The sequence below is a fragment of the Mchenga conophoros genome, linkage group LG10 (genome assembly GCF_057382185.1).
Source record: "Mchenga conophoros isolate Kocher_MC1m ecotype Shallow Benthic linkage group LG10, M_conophoros_male_GT1.1, whole genome shotgun sequence".
Lineage (NCBI taxonomy): Eukaryota > Metazoa > Chordata > Actinopteri > Cichliformes > Cichlidae > Mchenga > Mchenga conophoros.
Window position 1 is genome coordinate 1,009,600 of NC_140535.1, and position 21,796 is coordinate 1,031,395.

General features: G+C 43.0%; 1 protein-coding gene across 5 annotated transcripts in view; it reads left to right on the forward strand.

The window, feature by feature from the left end:
* Window positions 1-1,070: 1,070 nt before the first annotated feature.
* The window catches only part of tiprl (TIP41, TOR signaling pathway regulator-like (S. cerevisiae)), a 21,635-nt gene continuing 909 nt past the window's right edge, over window positions 1,071-21,796 (forward strand). Inside the window, exons 1-12 of one of the 5 annotated variants that reach the window (XM_085288090.1) lie at window positions 1,112-1,198; window positions 2,105-2,232; window positions 2,660-2,839; window positions 3,157-3,256; window positions 3,330-3,461; window positions 3,556-3,651; window positions 3,749-3,811; window positions 17,697-17,789; window positions 18,254-18,430; window positions 18,974-19,045; window positions 20,976-21,018; window positions 21,682-21,796. The exon at window positions 21,682-21,796 is cut by the window's right edge and continues 15 nt beyond it. In XM_085288090.1, the coding sequence (XP_085144216.1) occupies window positions 2,108-2,232; window positions 2,660-2,839; window positions 3,157-3,256; window positions 3,330-3,461; window positions 3,556-3,651; window positions 3,749-3,811; window positions 17,697-17,789; window positions 18,254-18,430; window positions 18,974-19,045; window positions 20,976-21,018; window positions 21,682-21,796 (1,196 nt within the window). In that variant the 5' untranslated portion in view covers window positions 1,112-1,198; window positions 2,105-2,107. Of the gene's footprint in view, window positions 1,199-1,247; window positions 1,457-2,104; window positions 2,233-2,659; window positions 2,840-3,156; window positions 3,257-3,329; window positions 3,462-3,555; window positions 3,652-3,748; window positions 3,812-8,650; window positions 9,463-16,133; window positions 16,250-17,696; window positions 17,790-18,253; window positions 18,431-18,973; window positions 19,046-20,975; window positions 21,019-21,681 lie in introns of those variants that run through there. The other 4 variants (XM_085288087.1, XM_085288086.1, XM_085288088.1 and 1 more) reach the window with 4 other exon arrangements.

The window sequence follows — 21,796 nt, forward strand, 5'->3', positions numbered from 1 at the left end:
CATCTAGTTTGTTTTTAATGTAATTATTGGTTTCTGTTATTAGTTTGAGTGTGTCAGTAATACAGCAGTGCCAGGAAAACACAACGGGTCATTCCTGCGACGACGTGCATACAAAAACAAACGGCGCCTAATCGATGCACAAACACAATCCGCCATCACAGTCAGGAGACCTGACCCCAAGCAGGAGACGGGGAGGCGGCCCACACGGAGCGGTCGCCATCATCATGATCTAATGTGACATATATGCATGATTGTGTCATTTGTATAAAATATTATAAGCTGTTTATGCAAAGCTTCATTAAGAATGGTGCAACCGTACAAGACGAGATGCTACAGTCATGATGAATGTAGATGTTGGCCAGTTCATGGAAACACTGATACCAGAGACCGAGGCCAATCTTCACAGACAGGTTCATAACATTTTTAGGATTTCACCTCTGAACATCACAATAGTGGTTTTTCAATGAAGATGTGATTTAAGAGCAGATTTTCAGCTTGGTTTCACAAGTATTAAGTAACTATTTAATTACCATTTCCACTGCCATCTCTTTACAGCTCTCCATTTTCAGAGGCTCAAATGTAATTGGGCAAATGCCATGTCCTTCCTTGAGATGCTGCTAGACCTGTACTGCAGCACCTGTGACCTGCTGGTTACAGAGGGATTGAATAGGACGGCTGAATCTGCAGCACATGAAAGGAGGAGGCGACTTGAGACACAGCAGTAGGGCTCACAACTGTTTGACTTGGAGCATGTCACAGGCATAAATGCAGAGGACTGCATCAGGATCAAATGTTTTCCAAATCGAGCATGCATATCATCGTTAAGATTTCAGTGCTGAATAAGGCATGGCTGCTTTTGACCGAGGACAAAGGAGGAGGCTGGGGCCAGGAGACCAGAGGAAGGAGGGATGGGCTGAAACCGGCCAACAGTAAGACCGACAGCCGCAGTTCTAAAAACAGACGATTAACTCTCCGAATTTATTTCAAAATGTTTTATGTTAATGAAACACTGTGAGATCACCACTGAATTCGTGTTCACCCACAAACACCGAAAAATGATTGTTAACTTTTTTTTTTTTTTTTAAAGAAAGGTTTGAAAGTGGAACCAAAGTGCGAGCGTCACAAACATCACCGGGCAGATTTCACCGGCGTACCCGGGAGCCTCCAATGACAGGTAACGCTCGACAACAACATCAAGGTAAATGAATGTGTTTGTGTGTTTGTGTACAGCCTGTGTGTTTGACCGCAGAGCTTTACGTTCACAGCCTAAACTGGGACGAAGCATATGGAGCTGCCTGAGCGAACATCGAGTCAGCGCAGGGAAACAAACGTCCGGCGAGCCTTTGTGCTAATATTTGTTTCTGTAACACGGCAAACACGCTGTGCGTGAACCGAGCCTCAGCTACTTTAAGTGTGCAGATCGTGCAAGTTTATAATAATACGAGTCACAGATTCGGTATGTTCACTCATAATAAAGCTGCTGACGGCCTGACCAACATTTAGTTATTGCTACAAACCGACCAGCTTGTAGGAATAACTAAATGTTGCACGGCTGACAAGAATTTCCTTTTTTTAAACCTCGGATGTCTCTGTTATTTGGGATTTTTATCCTCTTTAGCAAAATGCGCTGCGCAGTGATTTTCTCGGATTGTTGTGCAGCAGCTGGCGGGCACGGAGCTGACCCTGACTGTAGTCACAGCTCTTCACTGGCACAGTGCTGCTCTTCTGTCTCGGTGCCCACGTTTGAGCAGCTTTGAAAACCCTGACCAGGGATCATTTGGATGGTCAGCATCTGTGGGCCACTTCTGCAAATCATCAGCGGGTTTCCCACAGTCGAAATTTCCACAACTACTCCTGTGAGTGGTTTCAACTTTGGGACCAGCTACAGCCAGTAAATCGCCCTTTTAGTGAAAATGTCTGGAAAGGGATTTTGCATCGGTGGAAGGAGCTCACTGTGTCCTTGCCAGATTTGGTTTCTAACAAAGACAACACATGACAACTACAAAGTCATCGCATTTAAACAGACAAACACACCATAAGCTCTGAACAGCAGATACTGTCCACCTGTTCTGTTTGGACAAACCTGCTGATGTTTGTCTTGCAGTTGATGCTGGCCTCTCTGTCCATGATGATGTCACATGGTTTCAAGAGCAGTAAGCAGGACTTCAACTTTGGACCATGGAAAGTGACTGCTTCCAAAAACCACATCATGAAGTCCAAGGACATTGAACGGTGAGATATTTGTCACATTTTAATATCATCTAAGCTGTGTTGGGTCCAGCCTGTGTAACCAGGCGGACTGTCAGAGTACCAAACAGTAGAGTCTGTGTGTGTCCACATGAGTCGTGTTTACATGATCAGCTGTTTTTGCCTGTTTATTGCATCACAAAAGCTGTAACACGTCCTCTTCATCAGACAGCAACGCACCGAGCATCATCACATCTTCTCGCTGTGATGTGATCACATGGTGGAAAAATAGAAATAACCATAAATGAATAATGTAGACACTGAAAGAAGCAGCCGCGACACGTTAAAGAAAACAAACTAATATTGTTGCAGGCGCTGCTCGATTTGTTTCTGATGTTTTGAATCCTCCCAAAACGACTAGAATAGATGAGAAAACCTGATTGATATCAGTCTTCACTGTTTGACTTTCCAGGCTAGCAGAAGACATGAACATGCCTTCTCTTCCAGAGATGTTGTTTGGAGACAACATACTGCGCATCCAGCACACGGACGGTTACGGGATTGAATTCAATGCTGTTGATTCCCTGAAGAGAGTCAGCAACATGGAGGATAGCGTCAAGGTGGCGTGTGCTCAGGAATGGCAGGAGAGCAGGTAAGACGCTCACTGTTAGCTTCTGTCAGATAATCTTCTCTGCTTGGATAAAAACCCACTTTTAGACCAGTACTTGGCACTCGGCGTGCTGCTGTGTCTGTCTACGGCGTTCTGCGGCAGATTTTCTGCGACGCCGCTGCGTTGCACCAATTTTCTGACTGTCAGCTACTGTCCAATGTATTTGACAGGTCTTGGTGTTTCAGTCATACCCTAGAGAACAAAGTGTGGTGCGTTCATTCTGTCAGCTAAAGGTGTAGTATAGGCTCAGGGTTACACTGGCTTACTGAGCTAAACATCTTGGATGATATCCCTTCCAGAGCTGATTCTGAACACTCTAAAGATGTGATCCGACCTTATGACTGGACGTACACCACAGACTACAGAGGCACTCTGACAGGAGAAAGCATGCAGATAAAGGTAGGCAGGTTTGACACTGTTCACTCTTCAGTCACAGGTTTGTAAGAAAGTGATGTGAGGTTTTCGTGTGAAGGTGTCTGAGACTGCCGAGCGTATTGACATGGAGAAGCTTAAGGCTCGGGAACACATCATGTTCTTTGATGAAGTGCTGCTGTTTGAAGATGAGCTGCACGACCATGGAGTCTCTATGCTTAGCGTCAAAATTGTGAGTGCCGTCTTCCTGTCCCGTGGGACTGCCAAATCCAAATGAGCAGCCGATTTAACACTGATGATGACGATGATGTTTCTTGTTGATGCAGCGAGTGATGCCGACCAGCTTCTTCCTGTTGATGCGTTTCTTCCTGCGAGTGGACGGAGTGCTGATTAGAATAAACGATACTCGACTATATCACGAGGTAAGTTGTTTCATCACCTGAGAGTGTGCTGCCAGACTTCATCACGGGCAGGTGACAGACTTCAAAGTGACTCACGTGATGTAATGTTTGGTTTCAGGCTGGGAAGGATTACATGCTGCGAGAGTTCACTACGAGGGAAAGCAAAATCTCAGAGCTGAAGGTGAGCAGTGACACAGAGCTGTGATTCTGTTATTTGTTTCCACTTACTGGCTTCTTCGATCCAAAGCAGAGCCCGAATATTTTCATGTTCACGAAAGGCTTTGTGTGAGTTTGAACGTCGTCTGGCACTTTATTCTAGCACCGACTCCTTTTGGATTTGTTAATAACTGTGTCTGTTCTTGTGATGAGATGTTTACAGAAATGTTTGTGTTTTTTCAAAGGAGAACTTTATATCTGAAGATCCAGCTTATAAAGAAATCTGTAGCTTTTATAGACTGGCACACATCACATCTCAGTGGGGTTGGACATCTAACAATAATAATAATAATAATCAGGGCTCGCAAAATCACTAGCCCGACGTCCTGGGGCTAGCGATTTTTCCAGTCGGGCTACCAAAATCTATCTCTGCCCTGCCCGTCGGGCTATTGTAGGAAAAATATATGTCAATGCTTTTGCATTCTTTCAGAAATGTAGCTGGGTAATTATGTCATTGGCATCGGTGAGCCACTGTCAATATGTGACATATTGAAGTCGCGTTTGAATTTGCGCTTGTTTTTTTGCTTTCACTTTACAATCCTGCGAACTGTGTATAGAGAGCGACAGCACTGATCTGTGAGTGATGATAATTTGTGCACCAATTCCTCTGACATCGTCTTATTAATCGTTAGCTTACTATGCAAACATGACAAGTGAAATCTCCCGCAGCTTAAACATGTGAGAGGTTGATCGCGCAGAGAATCGCTGAGCTTATGTGAGTGCGTGTGTAAAAGCAGCAGGATATATATTTCAGTTCTGCTGAGCCAAATAAGACAGGTCAGGGTGAAGAAGTGACAGCCAAAGAAAAGCTTACCGCAAAACGGAGAAGTTATGACAAATCAGACTATAAGGCAAAAAGAAAGTGCAGCTTTATGGTTTCATGGACAAAAGAATTTCTGTGGCTGCAATATGACGAGCTAAATAACCAGGGCTGCACATAAGTGGTCCGCAGGTGCGCATTCGCTGTCAAAATAAAAAACACGCACAAGATAAGAAGTTGCAACGCGTGTTTGCGTACATAAGATTTTCAGGAGGAGGACAGACGTTTGTTTAGAACTCTTAAAGATGTCGAAGAAGCTCCTTTAAGCAATTACTGTGATGTTCCTCCACCTCCAAACAAACGTCAGGAGTCCGAACCACAAAAGAAGCGCGTATTCTCGGAAAAGTGGTTGCAGGAGGTGAGCTGGCTTCAAACAAATGATGAACGCACAGATGTGGTGCAGAATGTGCCGTGAAAATCCCACTCTAGGACAAAAACAGCCTTTTATATGGACGCAAACGCGCGCTGCAACTTCTTATCTGGTGCGCGTCTTTTATTTTGACAGCGAATGTTCTGCCGGGTGTGTTGTTGGTTTTCTCTCGATTTCTGAGTCGACAAGCGCCTTTGTTACTGGAACCAGTCATTTTAAGAAAGGCCCCCATTAGAACCCATGAGAAATGCAAGAATTGCATTATTGCTCAGTCTGCAATATCTTTCCCAGAACAAACACCAATCGCAAATAACATATTAAAAATAAACCTGAAAAATCTGTTTAGAACAGCTACTATGTTGCAAAGAGTGAACTACCACTGGCACAATGTAGCAGTCTTTGCAAACTTCAAAAAGCAAATGGCCTCGATCTTGGTTCCACTTGCCTCTTACCGTGACTTCAGTGGAAATGTCAGATTCAGGCTCTGACACAGACGGATTCGTGTCCTACACAGTTCTTACAAGTTCATAGAAATTTCTGTTCAATTAGAACCAAGTATTTGAGTTGATGATTGTCATTTTTATACAATGTTGTAATTTGTTTTTCAACAATTTTTTGATTAATGTTTTGTTTCCGTTACAATATTATACTTTAATGTATAATATTGTAACGGAAACAAAACGAGAAACAAAACATCAATCAAAACATTGCTCTCTTTTTTATTCGGGCTACTTAAATTTATTTTGGGCTAAAACTGAAGAGTCCCTGCCCGAAGGGCTACCAGGGAGTTTGAAATTTTGCGAGGCCTGATAATAATAGTACATTTTAAAAGCACCTTTCAAGACAACCAAGGACACTTAACAAAGAGTAAAACACATAATAGATCAATAACAAGATGAAGAACAATAAAAACAAAAAAGCACAAGATAAAATGAACAAACATTAGGTTCACAGTGAATATGCAGATTTGAACAGATGGGTTTTGAGTTGAAATTTAAATTGGGGGAGAGAAAGTGTTTCTTATATCTGGGGGAGAGAGTTCCTCAGCCTGGGAGCGGAGCAGCTGACGGCTCTGCTTCCCATGGTGGTGAGGCGGAAGGAAGGCACAGCAAGCTGGACAGAAGAAGAGGATCGAAGTGAACGGCAGAACAGGTGGTGCTTAACAGGTCAGAAAGGTAAAAAGGAGCAAGGTCATGAAGGGCCTTGAAGGTGAGCAGAAGAAGTTTGTATATTATTCGGAATTTCACAGGCTCCCAGTGAAATTCCTGAAGAACAGGGGTGATGTGCTGGTAGGAGGGGTTCTGGTAATAATCTGGTAATAATCTGTCTGGTAATAATGCAGGCAGCGGAGTTTTGAACCAGTTGAAGCTGATGGAGGGATTTTGGGGGGAGACCATTGTAAGAGAGAATTACAATAGTCAAGGTGGGAGGTAACGAGACTGTGGATGTAGACTGGGTGCAGGATGTAATCTGTTAATGCTGCATAGATGGAAATGGGCAGGTGAGATTATTGATGTGAGATTTATAGGACAGTGAACTGTCTAGGATGACACCAAGGCTCTTAACCTGAGGAGAGGGGAAAACTGGAGTTATCGATGGTGAGAGAGAAATGGTTCGCCTTCAAAAGGTTGGATTTGATGCCTGTAAGGTGGATTTCAGTTTTATCCTCATTGAGCTTTAAAAAATATAATCTACTGACTGGACTGGTTAATGTGTTAGAAAAGGAAGGATACCACAACATGAAATGAAAATAATCACAGGCTGAATTCAAAGACAAGCTGTAAATCAAAGTGAACAAAAATGTGCACCAGGCTAGTGCTTGTTGCCAGAATGGGCCTCAGTAGTGTTTATGCCGCCACATGCATGCCTGACAACATGGGACCATGCTCCTCCGGTGCACTAGCAGCTCTTCTCACAGATCTGGACCGAGCTCCTGGACAGTCCGAGGTGCAACCGAACTATGATGTCCCTGAGGTGTTCAGTTGGATTGGGGTCAGGTGAGGGTGGGTATCCATGGACATGCCTCCGTAGACCATCACTGACCCACCGCCAAACCGGACATGCTAAACGATGTCCTCCATGGATGTCCTTCAGGGTAAACTTGCCAATCAGGCTCCTCGGTCCTGGGCAGCAAACACAGCGCCCCCTAGAGTACGTCATGTCCTCGTGAAGTTGGTGAAGTCTGTTCTGCTGCTTAGATGGAAACAGGATAGAACAATATGAATGGGTGAATAAAGCATGTTGTATAGATCACCTTGAGTGCTGTGGGAGAGAAGAAAAGTGCTATATAAGAATCAGTCCATTTACCAATACTGTGTCGATGGTAGTTTTGCTAAAAAGATGTCAGACTCTGAAGCTTTCTGTGGTCCCCTCTCCACCTGGACTAGTAGCGTTCTCCTGTCTGAGCAGTGTCCAGAAAAACAACGTGGGTTTTATTGGCAAACTTTGTGGGAAAACCTGGACAGATGGTGTCCATCTGTTTCCCTATGAATTAATGCTTCGGGTTTTAACAGGATGAATCTGTCTTTATTAACAGGTTACATACCACGGACTTCCAACCCTTACTTGATCCAGCTGCCTTGGCTAATTATAGACTGATATCTTATCTTCATTATAGACGTTTTGAAAGAGAAGTAATCAAAGAGTTAACTCATCATCTCCAAAAGAGGAATATTATACTTGGTCCTAAAAATGTTAAAAGTTGATGTCCAACCTGATACTTTGCTCAGATGGCCTCAGGTGTACTTTCAACAAATACGTAGAGCTCGCCTGATTCATTTGTGCAATGTCATTAAAGTTAGAAACATCCTGAGTCAGAGTGCTGCTAAAAAACGGGTTCATTATTCTCAGGATGTCCAAAACATGACCTGAAAAGCCTTCAGTTGACTCAAAGCTCCGCCCACTGGCACTGCAAAGAGATTATTAGCTTCTCTTCAGTGGCTCCCTGATAAATTCAGACTTGAATTTAAAATCCTTCTCATGTTCAAAGTCTGTTCAGCCACATCCTCAACACCTCACAGTTATTATCCTGACAGCACGTCGCTCTCAGACCGCTGGCTTACCTGTGGATACTTGTTGGCTGATGTATCAGTAGAGGACGCTCCAAGCTATCAAAATGTAGGATGAAATATTTAATTCTAAAAAAAAAAGAAATCAGAACAAAACAGTTAAATTCATGTTGTAGAGGGCTAAGGGTGACGATGGAAATGTACTAAAACTGTATCACAACAACAATAATAATGAAACCAGCGTCAGACAGCTGCCTGTGCCCGTCCTGGGACGAGATGTCAGTGTGCAGAAGAACCCCAGCATGTTAGCAGTGTGTTTGCAGAGGAAGCTGGGAGCTGTGGTGAGCTCAGTGTACTCGTGTTGTCTGAAGCAGCACCAGGACTGCTCACACTGACATGCTGACTGTGCTGCACCATCACACGTTCATGATGCTGTTTATACAGCATTTAGGATTTTTGTTTTTCATGGGTGATTCTGAAGTACATTATTATTTGTTGTTTTTTATATAAATATGAATATTCAGATCAATTTTTACTTTAATATGTGGTTTTTATTTTGACTCCAGATTAGTTCTTCAGTTTGATTCGTTGTGTCCTCCTCTTCAGAATGTTCCGGCTCCACTGTTCACCGATCCCAACGAGGTGGCCCAGTACTTAACCCTGAAGATGACCGAGTGTGAGAAGCTGGAACTTCCTGTGCTGCAGACTCACACAGCTGATAATAAAGTCATTGAGTGACAGTATAGTGAAAGATCCGCGCTAACTGTTCTGCATAGTGACAAACAGAAATATTAGTCTTAAACTGTTCCTTTATCTCACACCAACACAAAGCCACGACTGCTCTTACAATTATCTGTACAGGAACAACTTTTTTCATATAGTTTGCCCTTAAAACTAGAATCTGCTTCCTGTTTTGTTCATATTTGACATTTCTTATTATGAGACTTGCTTTGTAACATAAAGCATTGTAGAATAACTGTTTCTAATATTAGTTCATCGGTACAAAACAAAACAAACAAATCCTGTATTTTCCAAATTCAAAATCAACAGTTTGTGTAAATATCCCTGCTGAAGGTGAAGAAGTGTATTTTTCCTTTGTGTCGGAAGCACCTTCAGATTCAAATGTCTCCCATATGGCCACATAAATTTTGTTTGTGTAGTAACTACGTTGCTTTGTGTGTGGTCGATAGTTCTTTCCTGACAAAACAGTATCAACATTTTTAAATCATTCCCTCTATCAGACAGCGTTCCGGTTGGACTCCAGCTGGGAGTGCTTTGAGCCTCACCAGGTGAACAATGAGAACATGTGATGATAGTGTTTTGTAATAACAGCATAATGGCAGTAATAATGTTGCACAAAAAATGTTTAAAATATGAATTGTTATTACATTAAATAATGTAATTTATAACAGACATAATCGTCATTATCCAGAAAGAATTCCCTGAGCGTGTATAACAACCATGAAAGAGAGTTGGGAGCTCCACTCTTGCACTGGCAGAATATACAGAGTCGTGTGTGATGATGTGAGTGCATCATATTTTTAAGAGCATGTTGTTCCAGTAAACCTCTGCCACAGGATTGGTGGTAGCTGGCGTTTTCTAAAAGGCCTGTTACAGTACCCACCTCCTGTGGAAGCAGCTCCCAGATCAGACTCAGGAGACAGACATCTGCTCAACTTTCAAGATCAGGCTTCACATCTGTCTTCACTGAAGGTGGTCCGTAAGAGATGACAGGATGACCCCAACCTCAGCAACAGGACCGCTCTCAGCACCGACCAAGTGTGTTTGAACTGTGTCTTCATTCCACCTACTTCACATACAAGGGTCAGTTCCACAGGCAGAAACATGGGTGTGCCATGGGCTCCCCAGTTTCATCCATTGTGGCCAATTTGTACATGGAAGAAGTGGAAAAGAGGGCTTTGCTATCCTACCCTGGAACACCACCAAGCCATTGGTTCAGATATGTGGATGACACCTGGGTGAAAATCTGATCCGTTTGTCCGGGTTGGAACCCGGTTAATTGCATAAGTACAAGGAGGCGGGACCTCACAGCAGAAATATACTCCAAAATGTGTTGTACATTATTATATGTATATTATATGTAGCGTGGTATTTTTTCAATTATTGTATTTACCAACATCGAGAAGTCACAAGCAAAGACCAAACCATGGTGCATGTTTAAACAAGGAAAGTTTACTGGTCAAAATTATTTATTAAAGAAATAAACAACATTTTTTTCACCCCCATAAATACACGTTTAAAGCAACACAACGGTGGCCCAATATCAGGCAGAACTCCACTCTATCGAGTGGGCAATCATAATGAGGCAGTTGGTTTTATTTTGTGGATTCAAGCTGCTCTTCATATATTTGGCCACCAGATGTCACCAGAGTGGACTGTGTTGAAAAGCTTCGAGTAATGAACCGTTTTTCTATCCGATTGTTCAGTCTGACGTCACTAGCCGTGTCTGGGCCTAAACTCCGCTGCAGGTCCATATATCAAACGATCACTATGGCATTACTGAGAGTTGAAAAACTGTCTAAAGTCTTTCATCTTTAATAAAATGATCAGCGTTCTGCTCTACCAGGTGTAACAATTGAGTTTAACATCCAGGCATCCATGAAAACGGAATTTATGACATTTAACGGAGTTAGAAGTTAGCAGGGAGTTAGCTCGCTAGCTTCTATCTAAATACAATATAGCATGTCCTGACTGCGGGGTTTTGGAAACAAATTAAAACGTACAGCTCTGTTATCACTTCCAACATAAATGAAGACAGAAACTAAACAGCAGTGACGTTTGTAGGGTTACTGAAGTTGGGCTAGCTGGTATATAATGATGTGCTACGTGACCGCTAGCGACACAGCTATGTTAGCATAATATAAACAAGCTAACTTTTTTTCCACTCCATAAAAGTTAACGTGAGTGTTCTCGGTGGTCAGGAACAAATGTAATCGCGTGGCAGGATGCTGTAAAAGGACCAAATTTCAGCCAGGAGAACAACTGAGATAATCCATCCACAATACGAGGTTAGTCATTCATATACTGCTGCATGGGCTGGGCTGTAGTTACATCCTAAGGTTTTAAAAACTGAGCTTAAATAAATGATTAGTGGTAATAAAAGCCGAGGGAGGTCAACAGTGATCACTGACTGTTTTAGGAGCTTTTTGAGATCAAATAGAAGAAAATACATAACATTAAACATGTTAACAACACAAAAGCCATATTAAACGCAGACTACTTTAGACCCGGAAGTAGGATTCGTTGCGTCATCACTGAACAACAGTATAGAGATTGAAAGACCACGTGACTTTCGCGCATTGCATGCCGGGAACTCGTGGCAAAACAATCCAAGTACCGCATCAAATGCAAGCATTTGCAGCACCGCAAAACGTTCATTCTCCGGTTCCAATAAATTCTTGTTTTTTTCTTTGCCCCCCAAAAAGGGAATGTACAAAACGAAGGAGAACAATGCCGGTCCGTACAAAGACAGACTTGATGAAATGTCAAAGAAAAGATACAAGGAAAAAAAATCAAAGGAGTGAAAGGGTTAGACCCTTACGAGCACACAGAGTGGACAAAATACGTCAGCGTGCTGCCCAACTTTCACCACGCTCATATTTATAATTATACAGTTCTTGGAGTGAGTGCATACACTCATGAAGTTTTTAGTAACTTCAGGTCACTGCAACAAGCCCAGGTACAGTTTACCGACGGATGAGTACAGGACCTTGAAATGCACCGTGTAGAACGAAAGACCATTGTACGTATCATAAGTTTACCAGTCTCACAAATCGTCTTCATAAATACACATTCGTTAACCGTTAATTAGTAGTGGAAATAATTTCTGGTTCGCATTACAGAAATGTAGCAGTGACAATAATATTGTATGCTGTAATCGTACTGGGCAATTAGTGATACAAAAAAACTGTTTTATCCTGTGAATAAAAGTATATGTTTTTGTCAATGTACCATGGTAATAACAGAAGCGAAACGCAATATCGTGTCAGGACAATTCACTATTTATGCACAATAAACAAAGGAGCATAGCGCGACAATTTCTGTTCAGCGCCAGACTTGCTTGTAACCTATATTACCAATTATGTTATGAAAAATGACGTATTAACTACAACAGAAGACTGACCTTTGTGGGAATGCTTGGAGCAGACTAACATGTGAGCTGGAGTGTTCTGGGACGTTATATTTGGTCTTTGAATGGCTGCAATCCAGGCCATCCATCACCTCTTTGTTACTTCGGAAACATGGCTCGAACAATTTCTCTTCAACGACGTAATCCGATAACAACCGATCTCTTTACCCGTCGGCTTCCCGTGGCTGTCATGCGACCGGCTATTGCAGTTAATAATACAACAGCTTCTTGACATTTTTGTGTTTCTTTTTATCGCTGTGTAATGTAATTTCAATTGAAAGCCTGTGTGGCAAGAGGTACTAGCTAGTACCTCTTGCCACGAGTTCCCATAATCCTTTGCGGTTTTACCCCTGAATGACGTCACATTTTCAATCTCTACTGAAAGCCTGCGTGCGCTAGTACCTCTTGCCACGAGTTCCCAGAATTCTTTGCGGTTTTACCCCTGAATGACGTCACATTTTCAATCCACATAATATAACACACCCTGTGCAGTACAGCGGAACAGTGGTTTGCTCCGTTGCCTGGCGGGAGGAGCGCCCTGAATTTGAATTCTCCATCTGACCCGGCTGTGTTCTCCCGTGTCTGTTTGTTCTCTCTGGGTGCTTTGGCTTCCTCTCACTGGCCAAACAAAGCGGTGAGAAAAGGTGTAAATTCAAAATGTTTGCTATCTACGTGACTGGAAGGCATAATACCTGAAAATGTGAAGATTATGGAAAGAAGAACATAACGCACCAGGTTATTTATTTAATATAATGCGAGAAAGAGAAATGAGAGAGGAGGTCGGTTCGATGTGTCTGTAACTCTCAGGAAGTAGTGATGTGTCGGTCGCGAACGAAATGGCTCTTAGAGCCGGTGTTCTGACAAAACGTCCTACCTTGTCAAAACATCCTACCGTAGCGTAAATTTACTGTTCTTTGACGTGAACGATGCGAGCCGGCTCCTTATCGCGAGCCGTGGGTTTTCTTTTTTCTTTCTCTCACTCTCTCTCTCTCGCACTTTTTTCCCGCTTCACTCTGCACTCGAGCCTTGTGCTTGCGCTGGGAAGAGGTGGGAGGGGCAGTAGTTACACTCTCAGTAGCACAGGAACAGAGCGGGAGGGAGAGACAGAGAAAGAGAGCCAGGGACAACAACGTCACAGGGCTCTAGAGTGCGACCAATTTGGTCGCAAATGCGACCAAATTTCTCCATGGTGCGACCAAGTAAAAAAAATACTTGGTCGCACCGGTGCAACCAAGTATTTTCTCGGAAAAAAAAAGTTTCAGCAACCCTGAAAGTCTCCGTGTGTTCAACAACAGACACACATTATGCCCATGTCGTGTTCTAAACCAATCAGAGATACTCAGAGGCGGGGACCTCTGTGATTGGCCGTGGTCCAGATATTCCTGCAGACCTACTTGTGTTTACGTTTGAAAGTGCGGGCAGATAGAGATGGGTGAGTAGCCCAGGTCAGAAGTGTATGAAGTTGGTATTGAGAAAATATGAAAAGAACAATTGATAACTTTTTCGTTAAGTTAAGGCCTGATCAGTCCAAAATTCTGAGCCAGCGCTCTGACACGGAGCCATCAACCTCTCCGTTTTTGTCAAACACTGGTCCGGAGACGGCATCAGAAAATGAGCCACATACGATCGACTCCCAGCCGGAGTCCACTGAAAGTAAAAGTGAGAAAATGTATAGATTTCGAATCGAGTGGCTTGACCAGTTTCCCTGGCTAAGATACAGCCAAGCTGACAATATGATGCACTGCATTTATTGTCGCGAGTGTGGAAAGACCATGGCCGGCAACACAGCATTTGTCACTGGTGCTAATACGTTTCGAATTGAAACGCTGAAAAAGCATACAGCATTGAGAAGACACATTATATGCCGCGATAAATGCTCTGCCAAAATGTCCCCGCTCCCCACTGCCTTTCAGCGGCAGGCAGGAGTAAACAGGTCATCGGAGGAGGTCGAGATGATCATTAAGTTTAACATCGCCTACAATATTGCAAAAGAAGAAGTTCCGTTTACTAAGTTCAAGTCAGAAATAACTCTTCACAGGAAAAATGGCTTGGACATAAACCCCACATACAGCAATGATGTTGCGTGCGCCCAGTTTATAGGCGTAATCGCTGACACACTGAAAAAAAAGACGTCAGTGGAAATTGCGAACAGTACATACATGGCCTTCCTGATCGATGGAGACACAGACATCGCCACAAAAGAATGTGTCATTGTGTACGCTCGTATCTTGCAAAAAGGAAGACCAGCGAATATACTGATTGGACACATTGAGGTCCAGCATGCCCATGCCCAAGGTAAGCCATGTCATGTCACGTAGCCTATGTATATGATTAATAATATTACGTCGTGTTACTGAATTAACCATATCTAGCATGTTCTTATCATTGAAAATTAAACATAGCAATAATACATGAATATAGAAACTCAAACTGAAAAAGACTGCATTGTAAACTCTTGATCTGATAAGTAAATGTTTTTTTTTTTTATTTGTTTAGGAATTTATGCTGCCTCAAAGAAAGCATTTGCTGCTCTTGGGGACCAGTGCAGTAACTGGTTGGATAAAATCATTGCTATGGGGGCTGATGGAGCTGCTGTTAATTTGGGCAGCAAAGGGGGTGTCAAGTTAATCATTTTGAAAGGTTGTTAGTTAATCATTTACAAATCAAAAAAAACGTGAACATGTAAAACCGCGGTGTTAAGTAATGCAGTTAAAAAATTTGGGTACGCCTAACTTTTGTGCTTGTACGACTAAATTTTGTGCTGGTGCGCCTAAATTTTATTTTTAGGCGCACCAGTGCAACCATGGCAAAAAGTTAGTCTAGAGCCCTGCGTCACATTAGAAAGGTATAGTAATCATCCACAACTATTTTCAGTTGCGGATGATAACGGATACAGAAAGTTTATTCATGCAGGCCCATATGACAGAGAATATGCATGTTCTTTTTGTTTTCATATTTTAATTTATATTTAATTGTGTTGTGGTTTGCAGTGTTTTGTGTTGTTTCATTTTAAATTTGTTTAAAAGGAAAATTTAAATAGATAAAAGCTGAAATGTGAATAGTTGGTTTTTGTATTATATGATTTATTTATTACATTTTATGTGGAGTGAATAAATAAAAGTATATTTACGGTGGCCACTAACAAAGCACATACAAACTCCAAAACATGTCCGAACTCTGAAGCACGTACAAACCCTGAAGCACGTGCAAACTCCAAAACATGTACAAACCCCGAAGCACGTGCAAACTCCAAGACACGTAAAAACTCCAAAACACGTACAAAAGACAACAGAAGTTCTCCAGGATGCTAGGGCGCAGTGTTGAGCTTTTGCTACCTAGTGGCTACACAAGCCAGCAAGTACCAACGACCGGATTTGGTGTGTGGTAGTAACAGGTAAATGAACTTTTTTTTTTTTTAATTGTTTGAATATATATGAGTGCTGGTGTATAAATATACAAACAATACACATATGCTTTCAATGTGTAATTTAAGTGATCTAGGTAGCTCTGTTTTGGAAGTTCAGTTAACGCTAGAAATGTGTTTTGGAGTTTGTACATGCTTTTTGGAGTTTGTACGTGCTTTGTCTCTAGGGGCCACCGTATATATTTATATATAAACATATATAAATAAAGCCACTTTTTTTTTTTACATTAGTAATTCCTTTTGTGCATAATTTTATATTGTTGTTAATAATAAATTAACTAAAGAAACAAAACAACCTAAAGAGTCGGTTAGGTGCCGAAAGTATCGGGTCCTTTTATTGAGTCGAGCTGAAAGAGCCGGTTCTCTAAAAAGAGCCGGTTCTCTAAAAAGATCCGGAATCCCATCACTATCAGGAAGATCCTAAAATGTTTCAGCAGGACTCATCTCACTCCAAGCCAGAGGGGGGCGCCAAACACAGAAACAGACTGGGAGTAATATGGCGCACAGCTCTCGGCTCTGACACACGTCCAATCAGCTTTCTTCCTTCCTGACAGCTGGCCAATCACAGCGCCCACGTTCAGGGTGAAAACTGTTCAACATGGAGACAACAGTTGAAAAGCTTGAGGCGATGGTAAGCACAGCGTCAAACTCCTTTTCCCGACTGTATCTTTTGGCTGTTGAACCGCTATTGATCGTAGCTTTGCACACGGTGTGCCGCTCACAGCAGGCGACTCACGGTTCTCTGCTAAGAAATAATCCAAAGTCAGGCCCATCAAATACCGCAGGACCGCGAAGGAGCTCGGCTAGTTTCAACATCGCCGCCACTCGAACGTCACAGAGCAACTCGGAGCAAGCAGTCCGCAGCGGGACCAAGTGTAGCATCGCTCTGTTGTTTTAGGACTTTTATTCACAGATTGTTTGTTTTTCGAGACCGTCTCAAACACCAGCTGTCTCCTGCACATGGCTCAGTGCATCAAGTCTCACGGTGCCAAAGACAAGCGTGCTTACTTCCCCGTAACTCTTATTGCAGAAGGGAAATGGGAGGATGTGCAGCCTGTAGCTGAGCTCTGTCTGTCTGTGCTGCTGACCATCTGTACAGGTTGTGCAATCCTGGGACTAGTGCAAAGTTTACCGTGTGTGAACCTCGAGCTGTTGGCAGATGCTCTGACTTCATTGCACTACTGTATCAGACAACTAGTAGTGCAATAGTATTGTCAAAGCATCTGAAAACTGCAAGGACCACCTCTGTGTTTACACACCTTCAATAAATGCATTAAAGATGCACTTTATTTACCTCACAGCTGGAATAAAGTCAATATCAGATAATTACTTATCTGTAATCCAAATGTAAATACAGCCATTGAAAATAAGTCTAAATACAAATATTACCTTGTAATACAAGAACAATATTTAAAATAATAATGTGTGTGTGTGTGCGTGCACACATCGATCCTTACTTCTGCTCAAGCTGGAGTAATCTACACATTTGTGCTCTCTAAACAACGAATCAGACGACTTCCTTCTTAAGTTCGCTCCGATGTGGCTGCAGTACAGCTGTCAGGGTAGCAGCAGTGACGGTGCTCTCTGAACCACTCAATCACTCATCAAATCAGAAACTTGAACCACTGGCCCCCTACAGTGAGGAGATCTGATGGCTGATGTTGTCTGGGGACTGCTGGACCATAGACCATCTTTATCCGCTGTCCCTCCTCTGCACATGTCCAGACCTTTGCAGCCTTGTGTCTCTGTCCTGAGAATGCATTGGTCAGTAGGTGGTGAGTTCATACCTGTTGATCTCTGATCTGGAACGTTTCTTGGTGATTTCCACCCAGTGGTACAGAAGACCCCGGTTTAATCCTGAAGCTACCTGGATATGCCAAAGTCCTGCTGCCTAGTACACACTCTGTCCTGGAACAGGAACATGGGCGCTGCACTTGATATAGTGTAACATGATGAGGTTCACATAAAGCAATGAGCTGTAAGTGTGATTCCACCAGGAATGTTGAGTCAAACAGCAAAGAATCTGAACATGGTGCAGGAAGTTCAGTGCCACAATGTGATGCACTTTGTCTTTGCAGTTTCTGAAGGCAGAGGCAGACCTGGATTACATTGAGAAGCGGTTGAAGCTGGACTTCATCAACAGCAGTGCAGAAAATGGATGTCCAGCTGAGGTGACTAACAGATGACATTTCTCCCAGCATCTGCAGGCAGATCTAGAGAAAATCAAAGAGCTCTTAGTGAATTACTGGCTGCTAACACTGCGGCCTTTGTGCTTGGAAGTTGTGTATTATTTGTCTTTTGTTAAAAAAAACATGATGTCATCAGGATACACAGAAGAACAAACTCCAACTAAAGTGAAAGTAAGATGAACCGGCCTATACCCATAAAGATGCTAATAGTTATAACCGTACCAACCAGTACATGTAATAAGACATAGAAGAGGGACGGAAATCCCAGAGCTATCATTCAGTTCACCTGGATGCAGCGCTTCTAGTGGGAAAAACACTTTGTCACTCAGTGATACGAGTGATGCATGAGGTAGAACATTTCATGTTTGCAGAAAGGCAATAAGAGAAAATCAGGTACACACCTGAGCATGTAGTCTGTGGGCTGATGATTGACCATGTGCTTGTAGAACAACCTGGCAGTGGTGCTGGAGAACCTGAAGTCTATAAAGTCCAAACACTCAGCCCTGTGCTCGCAGGTGAAGGAGCTCACGAGTGCACAGAAGGAGTCTGTAGACTCGATCAGAAACAACCTCAGCGGCGTCATGGAGCTGCTGCAACACTTTGAACAGACCACTGATATGGAGGTGGGTAGATCGACACCTTATGACTGTTTAACATAGCTCACTGATACAAGTACTACTGCTGTGGGAGGTCAGATTTGATTAACCATCTCATCAAAGGGAAAATGTGCAAAGATACGTTGTGGTGAACTTGGCGATGAAGTGAGGAAGGCGTGAGAGCACTTGAAGTGCTAATTCAAAGTTTAAACTGGTCTTCCTGTCCCAGAGTACCTGCGCTTGGCCCAAGAAAGCATCAAAGTTGAACACACACAGAGACTGCAGAGAGCGCTTTGACGTGTCCTAGGTGTGGTGTTTTCTTTTCATTGGTTTAATCACAGTTAGCTGCCTCCAAACACGGTGCAGCTACTGCAGTTATATCCATAACATGTGTGGAAAGCAGGCCTAATGACATTTAATCACATTAATTGTGTGTATTGTTCACGGGTTTGTGCACACACCTCCATCCTGCTGCAGTTTGTGGTTATCGTGCAGATCGACATTTCTCCTGAATTCTCTTTAAAGTTTCCATTCAGGATCTGCTGTGTTTCCTTGTTGGTGTCTCTGCAGGTTGGGACACTGACCGAGTCAGAGCGAGAGTCTGTAGCACTGCTAAGTGCTGTCAGTCGCACCACAGCCGAGGTAAGCAGTACGACACCTTTAGACGGCACTTCTTTGATAGTGGACTAGAAGCATATGCTTGGTTTGCTTCAGTGGGAGCTTAACAGGAGGAGCCAGGGCTGGACTGGCCCGGGAGGCCAGTGGGTCGATCGAAGGGCCGCTGAGCAACAAGCCCTTTGTTCATTTTCATTACTGCCCTATCACATCTCCTCCCTGTGCGCCGTGCAGAGCAGAGTTTAGTGTAGAGAGATGTGGAGCCGAGAGAGAAAAAGTCAAACTAAGTACAGCAGTGGTAGCTGCACCATCATCCACAGTGGTGCCAGCAGCACCTGCCATTGAATGTGTCCCACGATGTATCATTTTAAATAAATTACACGAGTTTACATGTCAGTAAGGAGTAAGAAGGATGTAATCCCAGCCCTTCTCCTCACAGTGAGCCACAGAACGTCTCTGCTTCCAACCTGGACTGTGTACATTCATCATCATCATCATCATTATTCTTAGGTTTATTTCCTGCTGGTCTCGGTGCTGAGTTCAGTCCCAGGCTCCTCATTTCACATTTAAAACCTGATAGTGGCCCCCAGTGATCCCCCAGTCCACCTGTAATATTCACAGTATGTGGTGTTGTAGCATAGCACTGCTCCCCACCCGCAGCTTCTTCTTTTTTCCTTTTTTGTTAATCTTTGCCACAAACGCGACTGTCACTTCACCAGAGCACATCAGTCTTTGTTTGCTCTGTTTAAACATAGCGACAGAAAGATGCTCTGAGCCTGAAAATGTGGAATCGTAAAGAATCAAAGGCCATGTTCGCACTAATGTGTTTCCGTTTGAAAACGCATCTTTTTCCCTCCGTTTTGGCCTCCCGTCCACACTGAGGCGCCGTTTTTGCTCAAGGAAAACGCAGCGTTTTGAAAACGCTCTCCAAAGCGGATACATTTGAAAACGCCGTTTTCGTGTCGCAGTGTGAACAGCGAACCCGGAGCCTTTTTGAAAACGATGACACATGTTAGTCATGTGATGCAGTCATGTGACCAATTAAACTAAGATAGCGGAGGGCGTTACACAGCAGCTGTTTTGTTTGACAGCCCTATTAAAGATTAATCAGTCTGCACGTGCTCCAGAGAGCTTTTCTTCAAATTCTTTAACTCGCACTCGCTTTTGCAACTTTATACTTTTGTGTTACTCACAGCTACAACTCCACCTCATTGTGAGTCCATTTAACAAACTCGGTGCTTTTCCTCGACATTTTGCCGCCACGTTTCAAAGAGCCTGAAAGTAAATGAACGGCAGACAGAAATGAGGCGGGCTGAATCTTCTTGCGCTTCACACATGCGCAGGACTGGACGCACACCTTTATGAAAACGATAGTGTGGACGCGTTTTCAGACGAAAACGCCGTTTTCAAATTTATCTGGGGCTAGTGTGGACGTAGACAAAGTGTTACATAACTTTAATACTTTTACACACAGCAGACGGCTGCAGATACTTGTAGTGAAACACGGCTGAAGATTGAATTTTTGGTATAAAAATGTTTTTGTGCTGTTAAACAGAACGAGGACATCGTTTGCACATAGGAACTGAAATCCTTTTTGCTGAATAACAGCCTCACACACGTCTGCTGAGCGATCCCAGTCTCTCAGCTTTATCTCATTTGATGGTTTTCTGACGTGGACTCTGGTCTCCAGTTATACATTTGAAGTTCCCACTGGCTGAAGTTTTTGTTGCCATGTGTAAATTAGACCTTCAGTTTAACTTGATGTTACAATCTTTGAGCTTTACAGAACTGAAGCCCATCACAGTGGTTTATGCTGTGGATCAATAAAAACCGATAATATTGACCCTGGTAATTCTGTTACTCTGTACAAAAATAAATGTCGATGAATATGAATCAGTGCTTTACCTTTGGTCAGAAGCTCCTGTTTCACTGCTACCTGCTCCATGTTTTCTTCCAGGTGTGTTCAGCTGTAGCAGCTTCTCACCACGCGCAGCCACAAAGTAAGTCTGTTACATTCAAGTTACATTCTGCCCGTCTGCTGATTGGTTCAGGCTGAAAAGTCTTTGCAGCTGTTGGATGGACTGAACAAAACGCAGATGTTAGTCCCCACAGCTTCAATTGTAGTAACGTTTCTCTGAAATCGAATATGTAGATTTTCTAAAATGCTTCAATTTTAAATTGTAGATTTTTATTATTGTAGAGTCTCAGTGCTCTCATAAGATCATTTGAAATCATCTTGGTACACTTGTGGTGAGCCACTGGTATTTCGTCAAATGTTCGTAGCCTTCAGAACCTAAAGTAACACTTATTAAAATTTATGAGCACACCTATTCAGCGTTGGTAGTTCATGGTAGTTTGAGGGTTTGAATGATTTCTTTGAACATTTCTTCAGCATCACCCTGAAACAGGATGTTTGCATTTTGACAGCATTGTGCAGCAGATGAAACGAGCCGGTCCTCCAGACCTCTCTGTGTGTGGTTACAGAGTTTTCCTCTATTCACCAAATGTTAGATTAATGAATAATAAAATGCTTTTAGATGGTTAGTTTCAAATCACATGTATATTCAACTCCCCTGTCCCTCCGTGACCAAGTTAAAGAGTTTCCCAACCTGTGATGAATAAAATAATAATGATCCATGTCTGATCTGTCATTGTGTCCCCAGGCAGTGAGTGTGAGGAACTGACTGCAGCCATGCTGGAGTCGCTCCCCCCGAGCGTACGCTCCAACATCAAGCTAACTGACCTCAATACGTTCTACCAGCAGCTGCAGCAACATCT